Here is an 18,991-nt window from a genome sequence, read left to right as displayed (position 1 = left end):
CACTCAACACCTCTGGGAACTCCTCATGATTGTTGGAAAAGAAAAGAAATTCCAGGTGACTGCCTCATAAGAGTAAGATAATACCAAAAAGTGTGCAAAACTGTTCATTTCTATCAACATTGAGGATATACATAGAAAATTCGCTTCAAATAGCGAATCAGAAAAGCCGGAAGTGTAGTTTCTTGACGCTTCGCCTGTCGTTGCGCGCTCCTGCTTCGAAAACTCAAAGTCCCGATATCTTCCGCGAGGAGCTTCGTCGCGCATGCGCCAGCAACTGTCATAGACGCTTGCTAATGGTGGCTGCGTGAGGGACGTTTGGATGACTTTGTGCCGTGTTTAATAGCGCGGTTCATTCGCAGCTTCCTACGTTCGGACGTCGAGCGATTATCCAACGCCATGGAGGCTCTTATTCCTGTCATTAACAAGCTCCAGGATGTGTTTAACACCGTGGGCGCGGATATCATTCAGCTGCCGCAGATCGCTGTGGTCGGGACGCAGGTAGCGCGCTGCTTTTTCTCCGTCGTTGCGGCTAGCGGTGGCGCTAACTAGCTAGCGAGCAGTAAGGAATTTCTGAGACATAAAAATAGCAAAACTGGAAATTGCATTTTTTTGGTTTATTTTCACTAAGCAAGTACTCAGTGGAACATTTATATATAATTGTAAGATAAGCATCTAGCTAAGTTAGCTAAGCTGCGTAGAATGACTGTTACAGCGAGTGTGAATAGTGTGATTGTAGCTGGTATTAATAAGTGAACCTTTGGGGAACATCACAAGGTCTAGGTCAGGCTGGTGGCCTATGTAAAGAACACACACACACACACACACACACACACACACACACACACACACACACACACACAGTCTCTAGATTTGGCCCATCTTCACTTAGGCCACCAGCCTCCATATATATATACTCATAACATTATGAGCAGTGAAGCAAATAACACTGATTATCTCTTCATCATGGCACCTATTAGTGGGTGGGATATATTATGGCAGCAAGTGAACATTTTGTCCTCAAAGTTGACGTGTTAAAAGCAGAAAAAATGGGCAAGCGTAAGGATTTGAGCGAGTTTCACAAATTGTGATCGCAAGTTGACAGAATCCGAGCATATAGAAAAAGGCAGCTCTTGTGGTATGTTCCTGGTCTGCAGTGGTCAGTTTCTATCAAAAGTGGTCAAGGAACAGTGGTGAACCGGCGACAGGGTCATAGATTGTCGAATCTGAAAATTGAGAGAGAATGAGAGTAGAGGGGCAACAGGGAGAGAAAAATAATGAAGAAAAAAAATGTAATGACAGTGATCAGGGTGCCAGCTCTATCTTCTGAGTGAAAGAGAAAGTCCACCCTGAAATAGGTTCGACGTCTTCATATTGAAATGTTTGTGATGTATATAATCTAAAGTACCAGTGTAGATTGATTCTTTGATAGAGACTCGAAGCATTTTGTACGTCACTCTGGAGAAGGGCGTCTGCTAAATGTCACAAATGTACATGGAGATGGTGGAGATTATGTGCTGGGTGAGGGTGAATCTGACACCACTAGGGGACAGTTCTGTCTCAGGAAGGAAAATGCAAACGATTGAACTGATAGATGGAGTGGAAACACACTGCAGTGTAGGTGTACAGTGCTGCATGGTGTACAGTGCTGCATTCCTAAACAAGGAGGAACGATCTGACAGAAAAGCTGTTCAGGTTGTATAATAGTGAGTGTATAAAATCATTAATAAATAACAAGTAATACCTTCTTTAAGAGCTCTGATTGTTGGAGGTTGTTTTGTGATTTTCACTTCAGAAGCAGTGAGCAGTCGTTGGAGTTTCTGGTTAGGTCTGAAATCACTCAGTACGTAATGGTAGCTCGTGGTTAAGGCTCTGGTGTACTGATCGGAGGGTTCAAGCCCAGGATCACCAAGCTGCAACATTTGTGCCCTTGTGCATGGCTTTTAAGCTTCTTTACCCCAGCTGCTGTATCATGGCTGACGGCAAACAAGAGGAAAGAATTTATGTGACAAGTAAAAGTTTCTTTCTTTCTTTTCATTTTTAGTCTTTCCCATGTTTTAGTGCAAAATTCAGTCATGGATATTTAAGGCACTTCTCCACATCACACAGCAGCCACCAACCAGGGAGATCCAAAGCGAAAACTGTCACATGCTTCCTCTGAGGCTGTCGGCGCAGGCTCACGTATTCTTCTGGCATCATCGGCATTTGAACTCGCATAGATCTATTTGGACGATAAAGCGAACGCTTTTCTGTTGTGTCACTTGTTGAAATATTTCCTTAGCTTCCTGCAAGAGTATTTTTGAAGCAAACTGCTTGAGCAAATCCTTATTTCCAATTTTTTTATAGTGAGTATTTTAATTCTGACCTCAGACGGCTTCATGTAAACACTTTAATCTGGGAAGTAGGATTTCTAGTTGGAAGCTTCCGAATTCCTGGTTGTCATGAACTCATGTTATGAAAGTAAAACATTGGAAAGTGTTTGCGTCTACAGAGACGGGCAGATTACAGGAAGAAAGTGCCACCGCATTGTCTCTCTTGGCAAATGTGAAGCAAGAGCTAGATATCATGGAGCTGATTGGTCTGATTGTTTTGCTCAGCGCTCGAGTGTGATTGGTACAAAAATGCGCTATGTTTGAGGGGAGAAAACGCACCAAGGATTGATTCGAACAGGCTAATCAGTGAACGTTCAACTTTGGGGGTTTAACGGTAAACAAAAATCAGGTTCGGTACGTACACGGTTCGCTTCTATTTCGGTACAGTTAGTAAAAAATGCAAAACATAAAATTGTGAACAACATTTATATTTTTGAAAACAATTTTAAATAAATTGCCTGCTTGGTTAAATATTATATATAATAATATTTGATAAATATATACACAAATACGTTTGTATAAATCAAATAGAACTTTTTTTAAATTATATTGATTCAATTGAATAATTGATTAAATTGGCACAAAATGAATTGATTAAATATAATTTAATAAATGGAAAAATTAGACCGTGTTTGGATAATACAGATATTTATTTGTGTGTTTTACCTTTAATAGTTAATTTTCTAAAGGTGTGTTCTCTGTACATTTTCTTGGCATTTAACAAATGAAACTTAATTTCTTTCATCCTTCATCCATTCACTCCCTCAATATGTGGAATTGTCAGGATTTTCTCCTTTTAGGAGAGATTATTGCAGCTGTACATCAAATGCTGAAGAATCCCTTTCACTAGACAGCCGTAAAACGCAAAACAACGCCCGGAAAAAAATCCTTTTCCTTTATGGAGTAAAAAACCACAGTGACACTGTGCTAACTCAGTTTTTTGGTATTTTTTTGTATTTTATTTTACGTCATTATTATTTAATAAATACCCCTTGCATTGTTGTGTATGTTTATTAATGGTGAAAAAATGCGCTGGAAGTGCGAGAGTCTTAAAAAACTTGCGGTCCGGCACTTAATACATTCATGAGGGAACTCATGAGGGATTTTTACTATGTTCGGAAATGAAAAAAAATTGTATGCGGTACGAAAGTTGAAAATCCCGAGCCGAAAAGTCCGATATGAATACGTGTACTGTTACACACCTTCTGAACATAGCTACTGAAAAGCTGAATGGAAATGGAAGTGTTGCTAATATGGCAGTGACTTTTCTCTCTTAACAGAGCAGTGGGAAAAGCTCCGTGTTGGAGAGTCTGGTTGGCAGAGACCTTTTGCCTCGCGGCACTGGCATCGTGACACGCAGGCCGCTCATTCTACAGCTGGTAAACGTGGACCCAGAGGACCGGAGAAAGACGAGTGAGGAGAACGGTACACACACATCCCCACACACACTTTCATCCTTACACACACACACACACACACACACACACACACACACACACACACACACACACACACACACACAATAAGGAGTGTTTGAGAGATGAAGCACGGTTCAGGTTTGGCCAGTCTTTATAAGAATGATCCTGTCACAACAGTAAGACTGGCATGCACTTTTTCTTTAGACACAGAATAAAGAGCAGTTTCTGAACCACTCTCAGCTTTTTATTTGTCGTGAACATGCAAAGTGGCTCCTGTACCATAAATATTTAGGGCAGCTTTTGATTGTGGAAGTAAAGCTCTTGGTGAAAAGCTCATCTCACCGATTTGTCCCTGAAGATTCAAACAGGATATTCGGAGTGCCGCACGTGTCGGCATTCAGGTCACTAGCCCATGTGCTACAGCCTCTAGAGACCGCATTGCTATGTGCTATGTGGAGATAACAAATGTCTTGGGCTAACCCTGTTCTTTTTGTCGTCTCTCTTTAACCACAGACCCCAATTCCTGGAAAAATGGACGCCTTTATAAAGGTCTCCTTTCCCTTGTTGCTTGTGCTCCTGTATGTGTCGAGCAGCTCCCCATATTGTCATTTGGTTTTCGTCTTTGTACTGCTTTTTTGCCTTTTATGATTATTGTTTGCTAGCTGAAGTGTTAGTCTAGTGCAGGGGTGCCCAATACACTGATCACGATCTACCGGTCGATCTCAAAGGTAGTGTGGGTAGATAAAGATAAAAAAAAAAGAAGATATTTATTTATGCATTTTTATAGTAGATAGATCATTTTGACTTGGTCATTTTATAAGTAGCTCGCATGCTGAGAAAGTGTGTGCACCCCTGGTCTAGTGGTTTCAAATAATCCAGACTAACAGATGTCAGAATAGTCCTGAAATATAATGTACTTTTCTTTACGCTGTGAACCATGAATGAAAGACATTTTTATTATTATTTCCTATAAATAATTTCCTGTCATTAGGAGAGCATCCCTTTTGTTCCCCATACCTTCGCACTAGCAAGTAACCAGTCGCTCATATTGCTGCAGCTGGAACACCCATGGGTGTGTGCTGTCCTGCCTGTTCTGTAGAACAGATATACACTATATGGACACCATGGTTTGTGGACACCTGACTATAAGATTCTTGTGTGATTTTTAAACATCCCATACCACATATAGTCCCCATTTGCTGTTATAGTAACCTTCACTCTTCTGGGAAGATGTTCCATTACATTTTGGAGTGCGGTGAGCTTGTGGAGGTTTGTGCTCATTCAGCTACAGGGGTGTTATTAAAAAGTGGTGGCCTGGGGTGCACTCAGTGTTCCAATTCATCCCAAGGGTGATTGTAGCACACTCACTGGTTCCACACTGGAAGAAAGAGACAGGAAAAGTTAACCAAGCAAAGCTTTCTTTATTTTTCGGCTCGCCTTCCTCCGGCATCCGCCCTTCTCACTCTCTGATCGGCTCCCCTTCCTCTGGCGTCCGCCCGTCTCACTCTCGGATCGGCTCCCCTTCCTCCGGCTTCCGCCCGTCTCACTCTCGGATCGGCTCCCCTTCCTCCGGCGTCCGCCCGTCTCACTCTCGGATCGGCTCCCCTTCCTCCGGCGTCCGCCCGTCTCACTCTCGGATCGGCTCCCCTTCCTCCGGCGTCCGCCCGTCTCACTCTCGGATCGGCTCCCATTCCTCCGGCGTCCGCCCGTCTCACTCTCGGATCGGCTCCCATTCCTCCGGCGTCCGCCCGTCTCACTCTCGGATCGGCTCCCATTCCTCCGGCGTCCGCCCGTCTCTCTCTCGGATCGGCTCCCATTCCTCCGGCGTCCGCCCGTCTCACTCTCGGATCGGCTCCCATTCCTCCGGCGTCCGCCCGTCTCACTCTCGGATCGGCTCCCATTCCTCCGGCGTCCGCCCGTCTCACTCTCGGATCGGCTCCCATTCCTCCGGCGTCCGCCCGTCTCACTCTCGGATCGGCTCCCATTCCTCCGGCGTCCGCCCGTCTCACTCTCGGATCGGCTCGTCTTTCTCCGGCGTCCGCCCGTCTCATTTGCGGACTGGCAAGCCTTTCCCTGGCGTCCGTCCAAACGCACTTGCCGGCAGGCACATCTTTCACTGCCGCTCGCCCGCGCTTAGTCGCTGTTCGGCGACCCTTCCGCCCGTCTCCGCTTTGTGGCTCTTTCTCCGAGGCTGGTGCCTCTCTTCTCTTTATTGGCATTGCTGGACTAAAACTGAGCGCACTAATTAGTCTCATCAGCTGCAGGTGTTCCTTACTGCTCGTTCTGTCCGGCTCCGCTCACCGCTGGTACAGTGATGTATATGGTTGAGGTCAGAGCTCTATAGCAGGCCACCACAGGCTTACAGTCCAACCCATGTAAAGCATATCATAATGGAGCTGACTTTGTGCATAGAGACCCAAACCTGTCATGAAGGCACGGGTTTGGGTTTCCTAGTTCGAGTGAAGGGAAAATTGCACCCAAAGACATCCTATACAGTCTCCAACTTTGTGGTAACAGTTGAACCACATATGGCTGGAAAAGTCAGGTGTCCCAATTCTTTTGTCTATATAGTGTTTGTGCATATATCATGCTTTGTGTCATAAACAGCCAGTGCGTGACCACCTGTCAGTTTGTTGCTTGCTAGTGTCTACATGCTAATATTTGTGTCTGAGCACAAAAGGAGCAGTTTGTTATATTTTCTCTTTATTATCACAGTGCAGTGGATGTGGCTCATCATTTTGTTTCAGGTTTCTGTTTACATGTTTTCAAGCCCTGAAATTAGCTCGGCTCTTTTTGGGAACACCTGATCAGGTCAAGCAAGTCGAAAGGATGATGTAATTTATTTTGAATGGGAGCTCTAAAGGAAAAATGGCAGCTAAAGTGACAAACTGCTCCTTTAAGCAGACAGCGTATGATAGAATGAAGTGCTTGGGCTTCACATGATTGTATTTACCTGATTTGAGTCTTTGTCATGATGCTTACATTTTTTTGTTTGTTTTGTTTTAAACTTGGCTTGTATTGACCTCTGAAACAGATTATACAGCTTTACTGTGTCCATATAGGTGATTTTCTTATGCTCTACATCAGCAGTCCCCAAACTTTTTGCATCATGAACCACAATAACATGCATATTATATTACTATTATATGATTTAATAATTACTTTGACTATTACATATGTAACTCACTATAATGCAGTCAGTAAGAGCTTAAATTATTGATGCATAGAAAAGAATTGTGACAGAAATGTTGAAATTGGCATAGGTTGAAATTTTTTTTATGTAAAAAAGTCTTGCTCTGTGTCCTCTTTGTCCTCTGCACAGTGGCTGACTCTACATCTTTAATACAAGTGATTCAGTTTAAGAGCTGCTGGATAATTTAGATATAATGAATTAGTTAGATTACAGAAAACCTTAAAACCAGGCTCAAGTCTTGGATTAAAGTCTATTTTCAACATCTTTGTCACATTTGTTCTCTTTCCCTCTGTGCTTTCAGGTGTAGATGGAGAAGAATGGGGTAAATTCCTACACACCAAAAACAAGGTCTGTTTCTGCACTTCAATGTCATCAGTTAGCAGTTTTGTAAATACCTGTTTCAACACGATTCTACAATCTGTAGTTAGTAGTTGTGGGTAGTGACTCAGATATGGAAATGTTTGTATTTGTATTTATAGGTATGACAAAAACATTAATATGTTGATTATTGATGCTATTAATGCATCTTTGAGACACCGGGTGTGTATACTGTAAATGGTTAACATGCTTTTGCAAGCTATTTCACATTGTAGTCTATGAAAATGTCTGGAAAAGGGTTTATTTTGTTTATTATTATCATTTTAGTAATTATTTCAATAGTAATTTTATCATTTTTCCAAATGAATTAATTATGGGCCTATGCCACAGGAAGCACACTAGAAAGAAGCCGATTGAAATACAGAAATGAGCGCATTTTATCAGTAGTTTTCTATTCAATGTAAATCAGTCTGTATGCTAATGTGTTTAAACTTTAAATTAGGAGTTATAATAAGTTTCCCTATTTTTAGTCCTAAAACAATCAATGTTGCCATGCAGTATTTCTGCCTGAGTGCTTTATTTAATGCTTCTGTCTAAGTTTTTGTTTGACAATGGTGGAGGAGAAGAAAGGCTAGACACTGCTTTCATTGCAGTTGCAAATCATCTTAAATGCAGAACAGGGCTTGAAACGTTACAAACCGCTTACAAATCTTAGAGAGCTGGGCATGATGGTGCAGGATACGATCTATATAGCATTCCTTTATATTATGTAGGGACTAAAATTTAATTTACTGAGATTTAAGGATAAAATAGATAAAAAAAAAAAGTAGTATATACCTGATGTTTTTTCTTTCATTCTGCAACAGTATAAAACGTCTTGTTTTTAAGATCTACACAGATTTTGATGAGATCAGGCAAGAAATTGAAGCTGAAACAGAGCGAATTTCTGGCAATAACAAGGTACGCATATTGCCATCCGAAACTAATAAACACATTTACACACAGCTTTATAGATTAGTAATCCTTGTTCTGCTGATGTTCTTTATACTTTCATCAGGGCATCAGCAGTGAGCCGATCCACCTAAAGATCTTTTCTCCTCATGTGGTGAACCTTACTTTGGTAGACCTGCCCGGCATCACAAAGGTCTCTCGGGTTTTCAGTACAACATCACCATAACCTGATCATCAAGCTTTTAGAATGACCCATTATTTGCTGTGTGTTTATTTCCAGGTTCCTGTTGGTGACCAGCCCAAAGACATTGAGGTCCAAATCCGTGAGCTGATCCTGCAGTACATCAGCAACCCAAACTGCATCATATTAGCCGTTACAGCCGCCAACACAGACATGGCCACATCTGAGGCTCTCAAAGTGGCACGCGAGGTTGATCCTGACGGTCAGTCTGTTAGCCAAATACCATTTTTTTCGTTTTCCTTTTCGCTAGGTGGCATCTCACTCTTGTGCACTGCGTCTTGTCATAATTAGGTCGAAGGACACTGGCAGTGGTGACAAAACTGGATCTGATGGATGCTGGCACAGACGCCATGGATGTGCTCATGGGCAGAGTCATTCCTGTTAAACTGGGACTCATAGGAGTCGTTAATAGGTGATAAAAAAAATAATAACGAAAGCTTTGATAATTTTTTACAATTTGATTTAGTAATGATGCCTAATACTCTGCTTTCTTTGTCATTTTCCTGTGTATTTATTCCGCTCCTGATAAAACCAGGAGTCAGCTCGATATTAATAACAAGAAATCAGTGGCTGATGCGATCCGGGACGAGTATGCCTTCCTCCAGAAGAAGTATCCTTCCTTAGCTAACAGAAATGGAACCAAATACCTGGCCAGAACATTAAATAGGTACCATTTTTCTTTTGTATTTCCAGACCTATAATAATGAAAAATCTGTGTTTTAAAAAAAAAGTGTATTTCTTTTAGCAAAAACATCAGACGCACAAAATGCTCCTTAGAGTCTGACTGAATTCTGAGCGTCCTACAATTAAATACATTTATATACAAATGTGTCTCCATCGGCTTGCTCATTAGGGATATGGAGCGTGTTATACATTTTAAACATATATTCGTGGACTATTTAGTTCTTTAAAGCTGTTATGGGACAAAGTTCATTGTTAAAAGCTCTATACTAATAGAATTAAATTGGATATAAAGTGTGTAAAACTTGGAGGAATATTTTCCATATACGCACCTTTGGAACACCTTTTGGTTATTGTGATTACATTGTGCTATAAAGGTGGCTCCTGGTGTAAAAACATTTCTTTGTTTCTATGTGATCGGGCCATTCGGTGTAGTGGCTTGTTTAGTTCGCCTGTATGGAAGCCAGTGTGGGCTTTTTACATCACATCAAGTCTTTGGACGTTCGGTACTTGTGGTGGCATGAAACCTGAAGTCATTTTAAGAATGTGCATTCATATCAGGCGTGGAAGCTTTTAGTCTTATCACTGTACACAGAGTAACGTGATCGGTTCAGCTTATCTCACTACATGCTGTTCTTGTGTTTTGTGGTGACTGAAAATGATTATTCCTAAACAATTCAATTTTGTTAAATTTTATTTCTATAGTGCTTTTCATAATGAATATTGTCCCAAAGCAGCTTTATAAAATGTATAAAACAAAGATTTCATTATAAGCAAATTATTTGTATTTGTCCCTTATGAGCGAGCCGGGGCTGAGAGTGGCAAGGAAAGACTTCCTTTTAACGGGATGAGGAGAAAACCTCGAAAGGAACCAGACTCAAATTGGGAACCCATCTTTTTTGGGTGTCACAATAAAAGTGTGATTTATATATCATTAAAAACAAACACCGGAGAGTGAGAAATATCATGTAGTGATATTATGGGTCATGTCTCACATGAGTGTGAGATTATGGGTCATGTCTTTTCTACAGTGTTATACAGTCAGTTGGATTTGTGGAACTCCTCCATGTCAGAGCCTTTAAATGTCCGATGATGGAGGAACAGCATATCTAGAATTTTATCTTGACTATTGATTAAGAGGTTGTTTATTCTCAAAATGTTCATGAAGTGGGATCCAACTGGTGCTGGAACATCTATAGATGGCTCGGGATCCTTGCCATCTTCTCTTTGAAGGTTTGAAATCTTCATGAGGTGGGACCTAACTGGAGCTGGCGGAATCTCTGGATACAGTAACATTGCTTATATCCAGAAAGTGTTCTGTGCCATGTTGATGCTAAAGAAAGAAAATGAAAAATAAAAAAGTGAGCTTATGAAAATTTGCCCAAATCAGTCATAGTTGTGTGCACATATTTAATTTTCAGGGCAAGTGTGAATACAACCCTTAGGTAAACGAAAATATTTAAAAGGCAACTTACAATGTATACATATTCAACAACCGGTGCAGGGTCAATTCAGAGAAAGTCATTCGCATGCATACATTTTGCCTTTCAGACAGCAGAGGGCTCGAAAATTACAAACTGCTTCTTTAATTTGTGTTTATTTACCAATAAAGTGTTTTCACCATTGCTGCACCTTTATCATCTTTGTCTCAGGTTATTGATGCACCACATTCGGGATTGTCTGCCTGAGCTTAAGACGCGCATCAACGTCCTTGCCGCTCAGTACCAGTCTCTGCTCAGCAGCTACGGAGAGCCTGTGGAGGACAAGAGCGCCACCCTGCTGCAGCTCATCACCAAGTTCGCTGCAGAGTACTGCAACACTATCGAGGGAACAGCCAAATACATTGAGACTGCCGAACTGTGCGTCAGTTTTTTTCTTTAGAAATGAACAGACATACTCTAATGTTCAACTGACTTTCAGGGTTTTCCAAGCCTCTAAGCACCTGCTAATCCTTTGCTGCTTCTTTAGGTGTGGTGGTGCCAGGATTTGCTATATTTTTCATGAAACGTTTGGTAGGACGCTGGAGTCGGTCGATCCTCTTGGTGGACTTACGACCATAGATGTGCTCACAGCCATCAGAAATGCCACGGTGATTTTTCTAGTCTAAATTAAAACTATTAAAACTCTTGTTTTAAGGTGGAGTTTAGCATATTTTTATGTATTATAGGTATATCAAGGATATTATTAAAAAGTTCACAATTACCTCTAATGCACTTTTCATTGTATTATGTATCATTTGTTCTGGTACAGAACCTGTATAGAATCTGGCTTACTGTTAGATCAGAGTGTTATAATGCTGGGTATTGTAGTGTGGACAGTAGGGTGATGTAGCACTTGTGTCTGTTTTGCAGGGTCCACGTCCTGCTCTGTTTGTGCCCGAGGTGTCGTTTGAGCTGCTGGTGAAGAGACAGGTGAAGCGTTTGGAGGAGCCAAGTCTGCGGTGCGTGGAACTTGTGCATGAAGAAATGCAGCGAATCATCCAGCACTGCAGCAACTACAGCACCCAGGTTCGTCTTCTCTTTTGTGTCTGGATTAAGTCGCTAATTGGACACATCCGTCACTAAGTTGACAACTTGTCTGTCTATAAACTTTTGCATGGACAACACAGTGTGATACTTGTGGGTTCTCAGGAGCTGTTGCGCTTTCCCAAGCTTCACGATGCCATAGTAGAAGTAGTTACGTCCCTATTGAGGAAAAGACTTCCTGTTACTAATGAGATGGTACGACTCATTTTTGATTATTCATACTGCCATCACTGTACATGGGCTGAATTTGTGCTTCACTCAGAATGCAATTCTCTTTCAGGTTCACAACTTGGTAGCGATCGAGTTGGCGTACATCAATACCAAACATCCAGATTTTGCTGATGCCTGTGGACTCATGAACAACAACATAGAGGTGATAATTTTACTGCTTCTGCTTTAAAAACATCATTCTTGTGAAACTATTGTGATCATATATCATATCTAAAGCTGTATTTGTGCGGGGTTAGTGTAATTTAAGTGTTTAAAAGGGACCCAGCATTATAATTTCATTTTCTAATCAGTTGGCAGCCTGAAAATGAACGATTCGTGAGCAAAATGCTGTTTGAATTTTACTAGAACACAGAGCTCCTTTATTAGTCCAGCCCAGCTGCTACACACATTTTACTGCACAATGTTCTGTGTGTGGTTGTGTATTTGACAAATAAAATGTGCAGGGCTTTGAAAAAGTCTAATATCTAAAAATCAAAATTTTAGGCCTTAAAAAGTCTTAATTAACTGTTTTTAAACAGGTCTTTCATTTTTTGACGTCCATGTAACACCCCCTCTAATACTCATTGAAATGCTCCCACAGCACAAAATGTTTATATATATATATATATATATATATATATGCACATTCTACAGTGTGATACTTGTGGGTGTGTGTGTGTGTGTGTGTGTATATATATATATATATATATATATATATATATATATATATATATTAGAGTGGAACCCGGTTATGTCGATGTCCTAGGGGGTCGCCAAAAAGCATCGAGATAAACAAAAATCAATATGGCGGCAATATATTAACGTGCTTTAAATTTCTTTATGTACATTGATTCATTAATTTTCTCCCGCACATCCGTAATTCGGGTCGCGGGGGCAGCAGTCTAAGCAGACCCCCGCCTTCGACTGCTGCCCAATCCTCACAGCACTGTCCCTTACGGTCCCTCCTGCAGGTGGTGAGCCCACGGGAAGGTGGCCCCACGTCACTCCGACATCACATTTCTTAATGTACATGATGTGCGTTAATAAATGAGAATGTGCATGCACGTGTTTTTGAAGGGGTTTTTACACAACAGCGTTGCCGCGATTTGTTTGATGAAGTCATGCTATAAAAATACATACATGTTTGTCAACTGTCAGGAATCCCCCTGCCACGGCCACTTCGGCGCCCCTTCGGCGTGGCAGGTGTTTTCTCGGCCGCTTTCTCTGAAGCTCCCGGCTTCAATCGTGCACATATGGTGCTCGTTTATCATCATCACCAGCTCCTATTTAAACTTCCACACTCTCACTGTCCGTTATTGTTGGTATATGTTGGTTCACGGCGGTCGTTGTTATCGCGCATGCGTATCCCGGTACGTGTCTTCCCACCGGCACTCTCTCAACGGCTGCGGATTTCCGTTCATTCTATGCTTTTGCTGCTCATCCCACGTTCTCCCGTGTGCTGTTCAGCGCCGTGCTTCTACTTTCGCCTCCCGTTCATTGCATAACATTTAACAACATAAGGCATATGTGCACTAACTAACAGCAGAGATTCACCAGTATACAAAACAACACCTGAAGCAGCTGTAAGGTTTGATTTTTCCGCCACTTCCGCGAGTTCTTCTGCGGCTGCACCGAGATAACCGACGTTAAATGGTAAATTTTTCCCCCCTTGTGATCGAGATATCAGGGTTCGGCGACATAACCGATAAAAAATGCTGAGACAAAGCGAGAATTTGGCGGTTCCACTTCAAAAACGTCGACTTAATAGGGTTGTCGAGGTAACCGAGGTCAAACGAGATAAGTGGGTTCCACTGTGTGTGTGTGTGTGTGTGTGTGTGTATATATGTGTGTATATGTATGTATGTGTATGTATATATATATATATATAGAGAGAGAGAGAGAGAGAGAGAGAGAGAGAGAGAGAGAGAGAGAGAGAGAGAGAGAGAGAGAGCGAGAGAGAGCGAGAGAGAGCGAGAGAGAGAGAGAGAGAGAGAGAGAGAGAGAGAGAGAGAGAGATATTATTTAACTTTTTTTTTTTTTTTTTTTTGTGATGATGTAGTTCATTCTTTCGCCAGTCCAAATATAATTCCCTGTCCTACAAAGAGACTAACAAGCAACAGCAAATCAGCTTTCTGTTGTTGACGTGACTCTCTCCGATTTTATAACAGATGTAAAACAGATTTCATTTTTCAGCTACTTGGCTTAAAAAGGTCTTAAAAAGTCTTCAATTTGACTTGGTGAAAACCTTCAGAAACGCTGAAACATAAATATACTATAAATTTTACAAACCATTCTGAAAGAACGCTGTGCTACAATGTGTGCAGGAGCAGAGGCGTAACAGAATGAGAGACCTCCCCTCGGCGGTACCAAGAGACAAGGTAGGGTTTTGAATCTGTATATTTTCTCTTCTTCACTATTTCTATCTCTAATGTTCCTCTTTTACTCTGTGCACAAACAGACACAAATGGCTATCGAAGGCCTGATTCTGATTAGCTGTGTAGCACTCCTCATCTTGCTTTCTCTGTGTAGACTTTAAAGGGTCCTGGTGGCCAGTCTCTTCTCCCCAGCGATCAGACCTCAACTGAGGGTGATGTCTCCAAGGTGTGTGGCACACGATGGTTGTGTGCACATGGCATGGGTCTAATACCCCAGTACTGTACTGGACTGACTCACATGACTCCTTAGTTTTATTTTTTCTGGAAAGTCTTGTTAGAGTATTTTCTTGTTGTCCTTCTAAGAGAATGTCCGTATTTGTGTAATTTATTTATTTATTTATTTTTGTATGATGTGTTTTTGCATGCTGTTAGTTTCTTTAGGAGAGATCTTGGAGCCTCTGCATACAAATGACGGTCAGCAGTAAGCTACTAAGAGACAGAATTTTTGTTTTATATACTATGTATAGTTTTTGTATTTTCATGAGAGCAAAGATATGTAGAGATGTACAGCATCGTATGTCTTTGAGATCACAGACTCCTGGTTTTATAGTCAGTTTAATTTGGGTTGCTTTGAAGAGCTGTAAGGAAATGTTGTCTTGTAGAAGTGTTGGATTCATTGTCTCAGTTGAGACTGTGCCAGAATGTCCACATTGCTTGCTCAAGATTTATGGAAAAAGTATGTTTTTTGTTCTGTCTATCCTGTTTTTATGCATGGGTTCAATTAGAGGCCCTCAGGCAGCCACACTCTGAAATGAATAATGCTTCCAAATGTAAAAAATAATAATGATTCTGTGTCAGATGCCAGATATTTGTGTAAACCTTTTTTTTATTGCATAAATGCATTCATTTACCTTGACCATGCTTTTGAATGAAAGACCTGAATGAAAAAACCTGGTGGAAACTCAGTGTTTCTGCATGAGGGCTGCTGATTGGCTAGTGCTTAAAAATGTGAAACTATACTGCATGCATGAAAAAGGTTCCCTTGCTCTGTGTTTTGGCGTTGCCAGATTGCACACACGATCCATTTAATGGTGAAGCAGCTCCAATTTATGACATCACAATTAGTGTTCAGCCTAAGGCCATTAAAATGAACTAGTCATGATGGGATCTCTGCTGATCTGGCAACACACGAGCAGGTGGAGCTTCCTATTTGTAACCACTATTAAGACTGGAGTTTTCAAATGTAGTTAAATATAATATAAAGAAATGGAAACCGAATCAGTTCAAGCATCTTATATTTCAGATGCAAACCCCAATCCATTTTTGGGCATTTTTAAAACTGAAAATATTTAGCTGCTGATATTTGAGCACCTTCTCATTGTAAGTAGTGCATTTGAATTTTGTGTGTGTAGGGTGCCAGTGCACAGGGTGATCAGGAAACAGGCACAGGGACCTGGAGAGGTATGCTGAAAAAAGGAGAAGAGACTCAGCTGGATGATAAATTTAAGCAGCTAGGTCCAGCCAGCCCGCATAAAGGCCACGCAGTCAACCTACTGGATGTGGTGCGTCCATACACTCTACACACCACTAATCACACTACTGCACTGAAACCACCCACACTGCATCTTATTTACTCTAGAAGCTCCAGCGTTCCAGCTTGAACAGCACTGGATTAAGTAATTTAATGTGTAAAAGAAATTAGATAAATTTTTATCTAATTTGAGCACCATCCAAATGTGTATGTGGTTTATTTAGCTGCTTGCCAGTACTCATTAGTAACAATTTGTGCTTGTGCTGTACCTTTGCCAGCCCGTACCAGTATCCAGAAAACTCTCCGCTCGTGAGCAGAGGGACTGCGAGGTCATCGAGAGGCTCATTAAGTCCTACTTTCTCATCGTACGCAAGAACATACAGGACAGGTAGCGGACCCTTGGCTGCATTATCACTACTCTGAGCGCTAAAACTGTACTCACTGTATTAGAACAGAAATCCTGCAGGCTCACTGATTAACTGCATATTTCTCAAAAATTTATCGAAAAGTTATTATTGCAACAGACTTAAATGAAAATTACCTCAATATACTGTATAAATATTTCCTGGTTAAGCAGCGTTAAATGGTCTACATTTGCATATTGGAAGTTGATTAGCTCTTACGTTTCATGATGCAATAACATCTGCTGCATATTGAGTAATACAGTATTTATTATTCAGCACTAAATTTCCATATAATTTGAGTTTGAATTGTAAGAGAAGTCTCTGAAAACTATTATTTTACATTTGTCCATTTTTCATGCATTTGTGAAAGAGCTTGAATTGGTCTCTTTTCAAGTCCAATCAGAAATAAGAAGTAATTCCAATAAAAAAATAAACATGAGAGATTTCATTCATTTCAATGTTTTATATTCTAACTGTTTAGAACTAACATTACAAGTACATCTTGTGTGTCCACACTGTGTTCTTTAGTGTGCCAAAGGCAGTGATGCACTTTCTGGTGAACCATGTGAAGGACAGTCTGCAGAGTGAGCTGGTAGGGCAGCTGTATAAATCTGGCCTGCTGGATGATCTACTCACTGAGTCAGAGGACATGGCACAGCGTCGCAAGGAGGCTGCAGATATGCTGCAGGCAAGTGCACAGCAGCATCTTCACCACCACCACATTAGTTACTACATGGAACCAAATGGGTTGCAAAACTTGGTCTGGCATGTAGGTTTTTAGAGGATAGGGATGGGGGAGCTGCAGAAAGATGCAGCTCTACCTCTGCCATGTTAATCTATATTCTATGTGACTCTCATGAAACGCTTCAGTTTCTGTAGTGCCGTGATGCATCATATTCACGTATGTTGCTGAAAGAATGCGCAGTTTGGTGAGGAGAAATCAATCTACTATATATAAAACACTGGACAAATTATTGGTCACTTTCTAAATAAATAAAAGTATAGAGCATCTACTAATAATTTTATATAATTTTGTGTGTGTGTGTGTGTGTGTGTGTGTGTGTGTGTGTGTGTGTGTGTGTGTGTGTGTGTGTGTGTGTGTGTGTGTGTGTGTGTGTGTGTGTGTGTGTAAGTGTGTAAAAACATGTGTGGTGTTCTACTCGTTTGTGGGTTCTTGTCTTTGTTCTGACGATCAGTTTATTACCACTGCAGTTAGGACACCGACATGAGATCGGGAGATCACACCACTTGGTTTATTGAAAATCAGGAGGTGAAACTCATACATTAGCCGCAGAGGATTAAACACTGCATCTCATCTTTCTCTCTACACTTTCACAACTCCTACACAGACTGTTCTTTAGACGTGATTCCAGATCACCATTTTTACAGTTATTATCTCCAGATCTAATCTTGTAGTACCTTAAAAAGATAAAAATCATCTTTAACCTTAAATTTCACTCCCAACATTTTTAAATTCGATGCATCACATCGTATACTTTTATGCCGATGCAAATCAGTAAATCTTACCATCCCTAATAGATTATGATGATGAATGCTTCAGCCACAGAAATCTGTCCAGTTAACTTTGTGGGTGATTTAACATTTATTAATTAGAACACCAAGCAAAATAAAAAATTAAGTGTGCTTCCACAGCCCTTGGAATTGATTTAAAATGTAGCTGCATTGGGCAAACAATTACAATTGTATTTTTCTGTACAATGTACATAAAGCAGCTTAACAGAAATAAATAGGCTGATCTGACAACAGGGTCAAGGCTTATTGATGAACATGTGGAGTGAAGGCTGGTCCGTGTGGTCCGATCCAACAGACGAGCTCCTGGAGCTCAAATTGCTGAAGAAGTTAATGCTGTTCATGCTCGAAGGGTCAGAACTGTTTTGGCAGCAAAAGGGGGACCAACACAATATTAGGCAGGTGGTCATAAGGTTATGCCTGATTTGTATATTTGAAACCCTCCGTCTGTGTCCACAGGCCTTACAGAAAGCCAGTCAGGTCATTGCTGAGATCCGGGAGACGCACCTGTGGTGAGGATCTGTCCCCATTCCGCAGCCTTGTCTCACTCTGCCCACTGTCTGCATTCGGCTTTCGGACATTTTAGACAGGACAACTTGAAAATGCACTGGTGTAGGTTGTGTGTGTGAGTCTCAGTAGTTTGATAATGTCTCACACACACGCCATGGACTCATTGAAGCACATTGAGGGTAACACGTGCCATTTTGTCACACACCGCACACACAGACAATGTCCACTCCAGTGGTGTCTTTAATTATCCTATCTATATATACAATAAAACCAACATGCACGCCTCATGTTCATGTGTGACCAAGCACTATGTGTCCCAGATGTAGCTTCAATTAAAGCTAGTTATGTTAAAAGAGCAGCTGTGTGTCGTGTTTTCTGTTTGGGTTTGGTTTTATATAATAAAGTAAGAAAGAAAAAGTAAAAAAAAATCTGGAACTCCAGTTACACACAGTATACATGTTTCCTAGTACGTACAGTATTAAGTTTTAGTATTTCATTACCTCAAATGAGCATCCAAAGTGTCTATATTGAAAATGTTTTCATGGAAAACTGGCAAAAACCTGATTTTGTTTTTAGATCATATCACAATTTAAATGTACAGAGCAGTGAAAATTCCTCCTCCAGCAACATCAGTCAAATTTTTTCATTAAATACTCACTACAACCTCTACAAACGTGAGATAAACCTGAAGCAGGGCTTCGCTTCATTATATACACTATATTGCCAAAAGTATGC

General features: G+C 41.0%; 1 protein-coding gene across 16 annotated transcripts; it reads left to right on the top strand.

Annotated features, from left to right (window-relative positions):
* Positions 1-250: 250 nt before the first annotated feature.
* Positions 251-18,611, top strand: dnm1l (dynamin 1-like). Of its 16 annotated transcripts, none has more exons than XM_083560870.1 (20): positions 261-498; positions 3,650-3,794; positions 4,301-4,336; positions 7,282-7,328; positions 8,187-8,258; positions 8,356-8,442; positions 8,530-8,692; positions 8,782-8,902; positions 9,026-9,157; positions 10,824-11,030; positions 11,140-11,260; positions 11,523-11,678; positions 11,802-11,891; positions 11,977-12,069; positions 14,231-14,284; positions 14,436-14,507; positions 15,694-15,843; positions 16,091-16,200; positions 16,745-16,904; positions 18,206-18,611. In XM_083560870.1, the coding sequence occupies exons 1-20, from the start codon at positions 397-399 to the stop codon at positions 18,260-18,262; spliced, it is 2,175 nt and encodes a 724-aa protein (XP_083416996.1). In that variant the 5' UTR covers positions 261-396; the 3' UTR covers positions 18,263-18,611. The 16 variants fall into 16 exon arrangements, with proteins under 16 accessions (XP_083416989.1, XP_083416996.1, XP_083416987.1 ...); XM_083560872.1 differs by having other exon boundaries at positions 267-498; positions 3,650-3,782; XM_083560863.1 differs by lacking the exon at positions 14,436-14,507 and having other exon boundaries at positions 251-498.
* The last annotated feature ends 380 nt before the right edge of the window (positions 18,612-18,991 follow it).

The sequence above is a fragment of the Silurus aristotelis genome, assembly GCF_946808225.1.
Source record: "Silurus aristotelis genome assembly, chromosome: 14".
Lineage (NCBI taxonomy): Eukaryota > Metazoa > Chordata > Actinopteri > Siluriformes > Siluridae > Silurus > Silurus aristotelis.
The sequence above is the reverse complement of the archived record's forward strand: the minus strand, read 5'-3'. Positions and strand labels throughout refer to the sequence as shown.

What these genes read in the sequence shown, in the direction of transcription:
- dnm1l (XM_083560860.1), top strand. Translation starts at nt 397, where the DNA reads ATGGAGGCTCTTATTCCTGTCATTAACAAGCTCCAGGATGTGTTTAAC. An exon ending in AAAGACGAGTGAGGAGAACG is followed by an intron (nt 3,795 to 4,300) that starts GTACACACACAT and finishes CTTTAACCACAG; the next exon opens with ACCCCAATTCCTGGAAAAAT. An exon ending in ACGCGAGGTTGATCCTGACG is followed by an intron (nt 8,693 to 8,781) that starts GTCAGTCTGTTA and finishes TGTCATAATTAG; the next exon opens with GTCGAAGGACACTGGCAGTG.